At 36.8% G+C, this 12,460-nt stretch overlaps 2 protein-coding genes and 1 pseudogene across 2 annotated transcripts; all 3 read right to left on the minus strand.

Moving 5' to 3' along the window:
• Positions 1-12: 12 nt before the first annotated feature.
• Positions 13-1,510, minus strand: LOC110668062 (expansin-A8). The gene is made up of 3 exons (XM_021829091.2): positions 1,143-1,510; positions 737-1,049; positions 13-637 (listed from the first exon to the last, which is right to left on the minus strand). Exons 1-3 carry the CDS (start codon positions 1,282-1,284, stop codon positions 334-336), a joined length of 759 nt encoding a protein of 252 aa, XP_021684783.2. The 5' UTR covers positions 1,285-1,510; the 3' UTR covers positions 13-333.
• A 2,307-nt stretch (positions 1,511-3,817) lies between these two features.
• On the minus strand, positions 3,818-7,967 carry LOC110668060 (folate synthesis bifunctional protein, mitochondrial-like; annotated as a pseudogene).
• Positions 7,968-8,448: 481 nt separating this feature from the next.
• On the minus strand, positions 8,449-12,014 carry LOC110668059 (transcription factor RF2b). Its single transcript, XM_058151931.1, has 4 exons — positions 11,421-12,014; positions 9,871-10,003; positions 9,687-9,771; positions 8,449-9,142 (listed from the first exon to the last, which is right to left on the minus strand). The coding sequence occupies exons 1-4, from the start codon at positions 11,918-11,920 to the stop codon at positions 8,784-8,786; spliced, it is 1,077 nt and encodes a 358-aa protein (XP_058007914.1). The 5' UTR covers positions 11,921-12,014; the 3' UTR covers positions 8,449-8,783.
• Between the last annotated feature and the right edge of the window lie 446 nt (positions 12,015-12,460).

The following is a 12,460-nucleotide window of genomic DNA, read 5'->3' on the forward strand; positions in this document are numbered from 1 at the left end:
AAAGGCGGTTGCTAAAACGACAATAAAATTGATCGTTTACATATTACATAAATTGCCCCAACTCAACTACGATTCATCACAAGTTGGGGACTAAATCTACAAGCAAACAATGATATTTGATGGCTTTGAATGAAACAGAAAGCCACTAGGGAACATCCATCCCTATTCAGTCATATAAAAAGGCCTAGCGGGTGCCAATAAACCACCTCAGCAACGGCCAGCCATATTGGCCAACCTTCTTCTATACCCTAACCCCATCCCCTTCTCACAAACAGTTTTACAGTATTATAATAGAAACATAAATACAGTTGCTTCTCCTTGAAAAAAAAAAATCTAAAACTGGCCACCCTCAAATGTTTGCCCAAATTGCCAGTTAGCAGGCACAATATTGTAGCTTGTCACTGTCCTACCATCACTTGTGGTGACCTGAAAAGATAGGCTTTGCCCATTGAGGATTGCATTGCTTTGCCAGTTTTGGCCCCAGTTTCTTGACATGGTTTGCCACCCTGTCTTAGACCCCTTGATTGATATTGTATGTACATCTCCCGCTCCACCAACATTTGTGACCAATACCAAGTTGAAGTATGAGTGTCCATTGATGGTGAACCTTATTCCTCCTTTCTTCACACAGGGGACCCTGTTTAGACCACCCACAAGAATGTTAATGATGCCAATACAATATGGTGAAATTGTGAAGAGTTTAATTAGTTGACTTTGGAGGATGCTTTCTTTTTACCTTCTGAAAGAAATGGGTACAATTCCAGCTCTGTATTGAGCAATTTGCAAGAAAGCAGGCTCAGCCAAGTCAAAATGTTGGAGAGGAGGATTGCACCAGCCACCATTGTCATTTGACAGGGCGTTGTTTGGAGGGCAGAAGTTGGTAGCAGTGACTGTGATGGTTCCAGGGAGGCACCATCTGGGATCGTTGTCACATCTCATTTCATAGCAAGCTCCACAGCTCAATCCACTATTGAATAGGGCAGTACTAAGCGCTGCAGTGTTAGTACCGTAACCTTGGCTATACAAATTGCCATACCCACAAGCACCTCCTGCAAGAAACACAATCATTCAATCCATAATTCACTTAGCATTTTACTTCTCGCCCAAAAAAAAAATCATAAAGACAATTTCTTGAAACTTACCCATTGTCCCAGAAGCATCACCCCCACCGTAGAAAGTGGCATGACCACCTTGCCACCCTCCATAGTCCGCAAATGTGCCTCTAAAACAAAGATTGAGCACAAAAAGTAGAAGGGAAATTGCAGAGAATGCTACTGTGGCCATTGTCTGTATAAGGTTGTATGTTGAAGGGAAAAGAGAAGAGGGGATAAGAGTCTTAAATGCTGAGTGCTTGGTGCTTAGCAGAAGGGAATGAGAGCTTACTTATATAGCTAAAGGAAGGAATAGGATTTGATGTGGACTAGGAGAGTAACAAAAGACAAGTTGTAACAAAAGCTCATGTCAGAGAATCGCGAAAGAGGAAAAACCACAAAAACTGATTTTTCAAGTAATTTCCAAGAATCGAAATGCACATGCAAATGTTGATAGTTGGCCTACCAATTGCTAATCCAATGACCCCACAAGCACATGCGTTTTATCGACTGTTTAGTTTTAGGTTTACTTGTTCTTAGCATTAACATGTCTTATGTGTGGAACTGCAAGTATAAATGTTGAATTTTTCTCCCTTGAATGGCCTGAAATTCCGAATATTAGCCTGCAATCTTTTAGCCTTTGATTATGGGATTTGGGGTCCAATTTGGTGGGTTGGTTATAGAAGTTAAGTATCAATTCATGTTTGGTTTCATTCTTGACAAATCATATGCAACTCTCATATGAATAATAAACATGAATAAGTGAACATGATTAGCATGAATAAAAAAAATTGAGAAGCACACGTATGATGATCATTGATGATGATGATGATTAAGGGAGTTCCAAATAAGGAGAGAACTAGTTGGTTAGTGCTTGTGTGGATGATTAGGGTTTTCAGTCAAAAGGATTATGAGTTGATAATTACATATGTGTTTCTATGTTTGTAGTTTTATATATAATTAAAACTTGATTGATAGTGTAATTAGGGACCTACCATGTTACAAGCACATGCCTCTCCCACCCTTTGCGGTCCCTTATATTCATGCATCCTTTTCATGTATCAATTTTTCAATTGAAAAAAAAAATTCAAGAAATATGGGATTGTGTAAAGAAAATATATGATGCTACTTCACCATGATGAAATTAGACTTTGATTTTAATTATAATTATAATTTTTTACTGTTAAATAAACAATTAGCCTTAAAGAAATTTCCCAATATTCAATGTGGTTTGTTGCATGCCAAGTCAAGATTTGTGGCTTCCCAGCAAAAGATGGTGGCAATGTCAAAAAGGTGCCGTTTTCTCAACAGATTGTCCAGAAGACTCATCATGGAAAAAACAATAACGCATTAATTATTTCAAGATTTATACCTTGACTTTTGGATTCTTCTCTTACTTTACATCGAAGATTGAAACCAGAAAATGCCATGCACTGGTACTATACCAGCCACGAGCCGGTTAAATCTTGAACTGGACCGAGATTACTATGAATTAAATTTAGAGTTGGATCAGATCAACGGTTCAGGTTTATGATTCGGCCTGAACTATAAGGGAACCCATTCCAATTCTCATTTTCTGAACCTAAACAGAAATCGACCTAGAATTGGCTAAATTTAGGAAAAAAATTCTTTTTTTTTTTAATTATATTGAATTTATATTTGAGTCTTTTTAATTTTTTTAATTTAAAAAATTTATTATAATTTGATAATATTCTAGCTGAACAAGAGTCAGACCAAAATCATTTCAAAACAAAATTAATCCATACTATGAAGCCAGCTAAACCAACAGTTCCAACTTAGAACAGAACGAAATCAGCCCACAGCCACGTCCAACTGGTACCATGCAGCTGAAGGAACATTTAATATTTTGAAGCAACTTAAATATAGGTGGTGATATTTTTCTAAATATGAGGAAAATGCAAGTATTGGTTTCAGTTTTTTTTTTTTTTTTTTTTTTTTGTACAAATCTTATACTGGCAGGAACTAATATTTGTGAACGTAAAACACCAAAGAGGAACAATCTTGGGACCAACTCAAAATGACATCCACGAGGTAGAAGGATTTTATCCAAATGATATTGTCGGTTAGAGATCAAAATGAAAGAGCCCTTCACAAGGGGTTGTCTGTTAGTCCCAGTTGAAAGACACTAACAAACCCCAACATGCAGAGGACAACAGCCACTAGGGTTTTTGAATAGTCACTTTCTAATGGGTAGTTAACAACATGGCTGCTTAGGCCATCTGCAAACAACCCCACATGGACTTTCCAACAAGGTGCAATTCACTAAATAAAGGTGCAATCCCTACCATGTGAATTTTTAATGTGAGATCGGGAGTGTAGGCCACCATAACCCTTTGTAAGGAAACAAGTTAGTTATATTTGGTGCCTTAAGCTTGAGTTTTAGATACCTGATGACAAAATATGTCGGATGGCTTCATAATTAATACCACTTTTCTGGAGTAACTAGCTACTTAATCTTCTCGTTTACAGATACTCTGCTCAAGTTACAGTCACATGCAAACAGTTTGAAAACTGTCCTTCAGAAATGGTAATAGTTCAGGGATTTAACTTGGTCATATAATCTTACATCTAATTGCATAATCACTCAATGCAAGAAGGGAAGTACAGATATTCAAACCATGTCATCTATACTATAACCTGAAACATACCTTTTAAAATGGGAATAGTACTCCAGGAGACATGCAGCAAACAGTTTTCAAGAAAGAAAAGAAATGAATAATTGTCTGGTGATTATCATATTTTATTAAAGATACAAGGCACAGTATGGCGCAGCGCCTAGGCATGCACCTTTGAATATGAGGTGAAAAGCAACAAATTTGCTGGAAAATTCAAATTTAACATCATGCATTCATAAGAAAACTATTACACAAGACAACAAATTTGTAGCCCATACTCTCTTCTTTTGTATTAAGCAGTGTTTTATATAAACTCTCTTATGGAATTGTTACTGCTAGAATTACTAGAATCTATAGTTCTTGCCAAGACAAAGCCACAAAGGGCAAAAAAGAGTATGGGAAGACAAATCTATTAGAAACCATATTTAAGACAAAAGGAATGTTAATCTAATATTATAGGCTTCTTAAAACTCAATTTGGGGGAAAAAAAAAGAAGAAGAAATAAGTGAAATAAAGGTATAGGAAGGGGACAGGAGGGCAGGGGAAAGGAAAAAAGAAAATAGAGAAACAAGAGAGAGAGAGAGAGAGAGAGAGAGAAGAGAAGAGATTGGAGAAAGCAAAAAAATAGAGAACCCCTCACTGAAGAATAAAGAAGAGTAGAGATAGAGAGAAAGGAGACTGACTAAAGGGTTCTGTGGAAATTCAATTTGTAGCATTGTCTTCTTCTCTTCTTTTTTTTCCCCCTATTTTCTTTGGTGTATTTTCAATTGAAAATATTACAATATCTAGATAGTCATTCTCTTTGTTCTTCTTTTGTTGCTTTCATTTTGATGGGATGTATCATAAGACACCACAAACTGATACTCAACATCTCAGCCTTACGCTAATGATGTAACATCAAATAAATGGTTGCAGTCAAATATTAAAAGGCACACCTTTGTTGCGCCTTGTGCTTGGAAAAAGCCAAGATTCTCAGTTAAATCACCCACCCAACCAAGGCAAAAGGCGCCAGCCCTAGTGCCTGTTAAGCCTTAAGCCTCAGTCGCACCCCTAACAACTAGGATAATTATGAAGCAGAGCTCTTGCGTTTCAGCATGGCATCACATTGCTTTGCAGCATCTAGATTATCTCTAAGACTAACGTTATGTACTCTTACAATGTTTGCACCTCCCAAAATCCCAGCAGTGATAGAAGCAATGGTTGCAGGATCTCTTTCAATTGCTGCAGGGCGAGCACAAATTTCACCCAAAAATCTCTTTCTGGAAGGTCCAATAAGTATAGGAGCATGAGACATGGCCAAGCTTTTCCTTGCAATCACTGCTCGAATAGTTGGTAACCCATTAAGGATATCCAAATTATGCTTACTGTTCTTTGAAAATCCAATTCCAGGGTCAATAATAATCCTCCAAGCTAGGACACCTGATAATTCAGCATCTTTAATCTGCGAGTACAACTAAGAGACAACCTGCTTACAAACATTATCATATTGCAGGCTCTCACTATTTTGCATTGTTGTTGAGTCTCCTCGCATGTGCATTGCAACATAAGGAACCTCAAGGCCAGCAACAACCTTAGTCGTGTTAGGGTCCAACTGCCCCCCCGCCCCCGATACATCATTGATGAGTTGAGCTCCCTTTCTCACTGCTTCTACAGAAACTTCAGAGTAAAAGGTGTCCACAGATATGAGCTTTCCATTCATTTCGGGTATCTTTACAACAACTTCCAAGACAGGCATTAGTTATCTAATTCCTCCTGAGGGGATATCCTAGAGGCCATTGGCCTCGGTGATTGAGCATCAAAATCAATAATATCTGCCCCTTCTGAAATCATCAGGCGGACATGAGAAACTACTGAATCCACTGACTGGAACTTTCCTCCATCAGTAAACTATCTGGGGTTAAATTAATAACACCCATCACATTAGTCTTTTGCGACCAACCCACAAGTGATTTCCAACCAGCAAAACTCTTTTCATCTCTTCCTTCCCAATGAGGTATTCACCACCCAGTTTCTCCCATGATTCAAAAAGCCCGCCAGAATGTATTGACAAAGAATGCCAGTAAGCAACTGTATCATTCTCAACATCCAATCCCAGTAAATCCATCAATGGGGCCATTACAAATGGTCTCTCCCATATTCTCTCATAAGGGACAGTAAGTTAATCTGAATTAATCCCGAACTTCCCATAGAACAAGATATCCAAATCAATGGGTCTTGGCCCATATCTTATACCATCAGTACAACCAATATCCCTTTCAATCTTCTCAAGCACTCCCAACAACTCATGTGGACCAAGTTTTGTAACAGCTCTAACTACAGAGTTAAGAAAGTGGGGCTGATCTGTCACATTGGCAGGTGCTGTCTCATATAAACAACCATGTCTAGTAATGGTAATGCCAGATTTCTTCATCAAATGCAATGCCTGGTTAAAATTATGAAGTCTATTACCCACATTACATCCCAAAGCAATTACTACTTCCTGCTCTTGAGAATGAAGCTCCACATGACCATCTGGGGCTGAATGGAGAAAGCACAAAGAAGATCCTGCAATGTATAATGAAACAACTATAAAAGAACCAAACCTGGTAAGGTATGCTTTATACTACTAAAAGATTTCTTATTTACCAGACTAAGTTTCAAAGAGGTGAACTATTAACAAGAGCCGGAATAGGGGACATAAGCATGACCTATCAGAACATAAGCTACCAAATTTGTCAAAGAAAGAGAGAGAGAGAGAAGAGAACCACAAAAGACTACACCTTTATTATTTTCATTACTTTATAAAATAGAAGGTTACATATTTATACACAAATATCCTATAATTACTCTACTTGATCAGGAATATAAATCCTACACTAATTAGGAATGTAAATCCTATACTAATTAGAAATATATAAAATCTACTAATTAGGAATATATAAAATCCATATTGACTCTCCATAACACTCTCTCTTAAAATGGAATCTCATTAATTCCAACAGTCCAAATGACAATTAGCCTGTGGGTATCTAATCAGAGTACAAAACAAATGTCCTATGACAAAACAATAGCAGGTAACTTGGAAATGTCATATGACAAAACAATAGCAGGTAACTTGGCCCATAAAGACTAAATAAACAATATTACCTCTAAAGTGCTTCACGGTGTCAACAAGCACTTGTTTAGTTGGCATCAGCCGCTTGAAGAGGCTCATATCAGAAAGGTCCCAAAAAAATGCAAAGCTCTCTTCCAATATCCAATTTCTATTATTCTTCAGTATCAAATATGCCATGCTAAATTTCATTAACTAACAAGGCAATTCCATGGATAGCATACATGAAAAACAAGAAAAAACTTTTCACAAAATGCACCCCAATTAAAATAATTTTCAGTTGCAATTGCATGGGATTATTCAGTGAGAAGCAGAATTTCTGTAAGTGTCCCTTGGCACAAGTTAATATGGTTGCACTACTTTTTTTCGTGGATAGACAACTGGAATGGAACTATAAGCCTACGAAAAATGCTAATTTTATAAGAGTTTGGTAAGTGAGGATGACTTATATTTTCGCCTGTAGTTTCTTTAAGATTAATCGGAAGTAAGTTTTAGCACTGAATAATATTCATTTTCAGTAAAATATCGGAAGGAGTTCATGCGGGCTGCAATTGCAAAGGCATTGAAAGACGAAGTTATACACTTTTATGTAGGTTTTGTGTCGAACAGTTTGCGTGCAACACCAATGTGAAACAATCCAGCAAGGCACACACTTCACATTAGAAGACGAAACCAACACAAGACAGAAAAATTCAACAAAATTATTAAAGTGTACCGTTACAAATCTGAACGGAAGAGGGTTGAGCGACGTGGAGCATATAAAATAGGCAACAGTTGGCCCTTATCACCTTCTCTCAGGCTGCTAAATTCCACAGGACAGCCTCCTTTCAAATATAATATGTTTCTCCTTCTGATTGGCTCTATGAGATGAAGGTATTGACCTTTCCAAGATTCAATTTATAAGACAACCAGAGCCAACATTTTTCAGACAGTGAAGTTGGATTGATGGAACTCGCCACTCCCTTTTTCTTTTTTTTAAGCGCTCCACTGCTTGTGCTGGATTGTCTGAATCCATTTCTTTCATATTTCTTGAGATTTATCGGTTCTGTCTTTCATTTTTCAAACTTCTTGTTATTCTTTCATAGATTTGGGTTTGAGCCTTTTACATATGAATAATTGCCAACAAATAAGAATGAGTTATCTATTTTGCATAGAATTTTGGGTAACTGAAGTTAGAACGTACAATTTAAATGTTTTTCATTTTCAGCCTCTGAAGTATTGACCAATATTGATAAAAGAATGGTCATTTCCTTAGTGCAGTAAAATGCACCTCCAATATGCATTGAAAAAACTCACAAACGGTTGGAAACCAATAAAGCAAATAGAGATTCCATGTTCGAACATCGAGTTTGAGCCATTAATCAAACAAGAACACATTGCAAATAAGTTTAGTTTTACTAACATGCCAAACATCCAATCGTCAAGAGAATCAACATTCTCATACATTCACAAATCTGGGCATCAATGTCTCCCCTATCCTTAACAAAACTTCTAGAGTTATGAATTATTCACAAGACACTTCTGTAAAGACAGTAAATGAATTGTCATGGACGACATCACAAGTAGCTAATATTAAAATGAGAGAGAGAGAGAGAGAGAGAGAGAGAGAGAGAGAGAGCACATATTGAAATTATTGAGTAAATGAACGAAATCATTTTTCTGAGCAATACAAGTTTTGGATGGTAACAAACAAAATCTGACAAGAGGGGGCACTCAGCATGTAGGATGCATCAGTGCTAGGAACACCCTTCTATTCCAGATTAATCATTACCCCAAGATATGTAAATTTGATTCCAACAGAGAAAACCTCTCATCTTAAAGAGCTGGTCAACCAGAAACCAAAAATCCCACTCTAGAGTAAAGAATCGAACTGAAAAGAATATTACCTTAGTTTATCAATATGGTCAGTCTATAAACAATTCAACAAATAGGAATGGAATAAAGTTCAGCCTAGCAAATCTTGCATCAAATGCTGCTGCTTTCACTAGCAGAAAGTGAGGGGCCTTCAGATTTAACTAGAAGAGTGCTTTTGCTACCAATATCAAGCCCCTGCAAAAGCCCAAGAGGATCCTGTGGCAGTATCTCCAGCAAGGCATGTGAATGAGATGCAGCAGCTATAGGCATGTTAAATTGAAAGGGATGAAGCTGTGGCATTTGCATGTTTTGGGTGTTAACTGGCCTAGGTTGTGACTGTATTTGAAAATAGGAAGATTGGGTGCACGGCACATGGTGCATCCCAAAATTATAGGCATCTGCTGGTGTCATCATTTCTCCAGTGGCAATCTTGAGTCTTTCTACTTCCTTCTTTAGTGCTTCATTCAGAGCTGTATATCAGAGTTACATAACAGCTTAAAACTGTTAGAAACTTCAAACTTACTATTGTACGTAATTTAAGAACTGGAGACATGTCATATTGGAAGGAAAATGTGCAAGGGGAAATATGTCATTCCTCATCACATGTCAAAGTCTTAGATCATAAAATGTTGAATAGAAACTTCGTACACTAAGGATCCCAATGATAATGAGCAATTCAATATTCCATGCACCGAAACCCCAGAAAGTGGTCCAGATTGATGGAAGGGTAAACCACAATTATTGTTTTGACAGTATTTATGGTCCAGAATAAGTAGCAGCACCAATTAATTTCACATCATACAGAAAATAATTATTGCACCAAAACTATCATTGCATGTGTTGAAAGAACATGGAACAATCTTCATAGCCTATAATCTCTATGTCACTGCAAAAACTATTCAATTGCAGACAAGTGGGAATTGTCCCTCAACTACCTACTCAGTACTTTCCAAAAAAGATGCATCCAATAATGAACAAGGCAATAAAATTAAAGCAAGCAGGCTTAAAACACACCATCACGTAATTGAGCCTGTTGCTCCATAGCTTGTAACCGAATCTTAAGCTCAGTGTTCTCGGTAGTCAGACCTGTTGTATCTCTCTGAAAAATAACACAGGAACATAAATAACTGGCTAATCATGAAGTTTTTTATCTACTAGAATCAATGTTGTTTATTTTCATGAAACGTGGATTTTAAACCTGGAATAATGTGAGCCGTGCAGAAAGTGTAGTTGCTTCTGTCTGAAGAGTCTGCACTTTTCTTTCAAGTTCTGACATATAGTGGGCTTTCCTCTCTTTTGACCGAGTAGCAGACTGCCGATTTGCAATAATCCTGCATAAATTATAGTTTTAGACGAAAGCTAAAGAATGCACACTGCCAAACACCCATTTTCATCATTAGGTACAAGTGAATCGGATTCATGAAACAAATTTCCTTGATTAATATAAGAAACAGTTCCCTTCATGAATACAATACATACTACAGTAAAATAAATAAACATGTAAAACAAGGATAATAATAATTTTAAAAAAAAATTAAAAGAATAAATCAACAAAGCTTTCCGCATTTGACAGTCGATCAGTGTGATACAAAACACTGGTGCAAATCAATTTGTCTATCCAAGCTTCTCAAAACTTCATTTGCAATGCAATCAAACTACTTGGTGGTGGAAGCCTGTCAATCACTGAATGACTGGATTATATTTTTGCATAGGCTGCACTTACAAGCAGCTAATTTTATGGCTTTTACTTCCGATAACATAGCATAAAGCAACATCAACAATTCAAACAACAAATGTTCATATGATTGGTAAATCTCTGAATAATTAAAGAAACAAAAATAAGAAAAAACAAAGGAAAGAAAGAAGCCGATTTGTTGAGTTATTTGGCCAATAAATGTTGATTATGAAAAAATATGCCACCATTATTACCAAAAAAAAATAATATATGCCACCATCCGCAGAGACAGAAAGAGAACCGGAGATCAAGAAGGCAATTAGATTAATACATACTTTATAGGATTTCCTGGGCCTTATATAGAAGACAGCATTTCCTAAATGTCTACTGCACTTGTCAATATGCCTTGACAGAAGAAACCTGTACCAACAACCCATATATCATTACACAATAGAGCAACCCATACATGCATACGTAAAAACTCTCACCCACTCATCAAACTATATACTCAACTCAACCAACTGGGGTTAAGCTATATGAATCCATTTCCCCCACTCCACTAGATTTGGGGCTACATCTTTAGAAAAAAATGAAACTATACATGTAAGCCACCTATTTAAGCAGTAATCTAAAAGAAGCCTCAAATTAAAATATTTTTACAAAGTCAAGACATCACAGGTCCACAAAGTAAAAAAAAAAAAAGAAAAAAAAAACTGATTCAGTTCCTAATATAATATCATAACCTCGATAACCAATAAACGAATTGCCTATTTACATGGTAGATCTTTGGTATGTTTTGGATTGAAGCGTCCATTATGCTTCTATATCACCAAAACTCACACAGCTACTTTTTTTTCCCTATCAACATTTATGGGTCCCTCATACGCTTCAGATTTTAACCACCAACTTCACCAGGAAGAAGAAAAAGTCTGCTCCAAGAAGCTTAACCAAATATCAATCCAAGTTTGACGCACTTAATAAAGAAAAACTAGCTGACAATTTATTAACCAACCAAAACAAAATATTCAGATATAATTTTTAGAACATATAGAATTAGAATAAAAAGACAAAACCTTTTGGCTCGTTTTGGATCTACAGTCCACAGCTCAGCAAGTTTACCAGGAGCCATAGCTTTCTTGGCCTCTATAGACTCCATAACCGAAGACCCATCAACAGAATTGCTATACCTATGCCTTGGCCGCACATTCTTATCTCCCTCCACCTCACCGCCACCGCCGCCGCCGCCACTCAACCCATGAACCGCATTGTCAGGTTTGATACCAGAGGGGCCTTCATCGGTTCTGGATTCAAACTTTTCAATATCCATGTAGGCAGAGAAGAGGTCATCTTCGGATCCAAGCTCGTCGAACGAGCTTCCAGATGGGCCTTCGAATGGATCTGGGACGAGATCCAGGTCTTCCGGCAGACGAAAATGGACCTCTGAGTGGGCCCGACGGTGACAAGAGGTCCGGAAAGAAAATGGATATCCTTGTCCATGAGGAAAAGTTTGGGTTTCTGGAGTTGGGTTAGTTTTAATATTAGGGTTTTTGTTTGGATTTGGCGGATCCTGCATTTTGGGTACTTTTTCTTCTTGATCGTGCTCCTCCCGATCGAGCTTTTCTTCTTCTTCTTCTTCTTCTACCTCGAGTCGACGACGAGTCCCGCGACCAGCGCAGTGAGATCGCGGGTTATAGATGCAAGTATTTTACTTGGACATGACTACACGGTGTCGTTTCATGGCATTTTCTTAAGATCTAATTATTTAATCCTCAATAATTGGTTATTTATTAATTATTAACCGTAATTGTTAAATAAATATACCTTAAAAATACATTTACTATGGGATGAAGTTTGTATATTTCTGGTTTTCAAAAAAAAAAAAAAGAAGAAGTTTGTATATTTCTGTTTAAGATTTAAGTTGATAAAAACAGCAAATGTTTAAAATGATTGGTGGTGATGATAGATTATCTGTTTATTTGAAAACTGTTTTTTTTTTAATATATATTTTAGATATTATTAAATTTTTTTAATATTTTAATGACTAAAATTCATTAAATTTAATTTTAAATATTTTTTTAACACTCTTTAGTTAATATAAATAAAGAGTTGTGGA

The sequence above is a fragment of the Hevea brasiliensis genome, chromosome 8, assembly GCF_030052815.1.
Source record: "Hevea brasiliensis isolate MT/VB/25A 57/8 chromosome 8, ASM3005281v1, whole genome shotgun sequence".
NCBI lineage: Eukaryota > Viridiplantae > Streptophyta > Magnoliopsida > Malpighiales > Euphorbiaceae > Hevea > Hevea brasiliensis.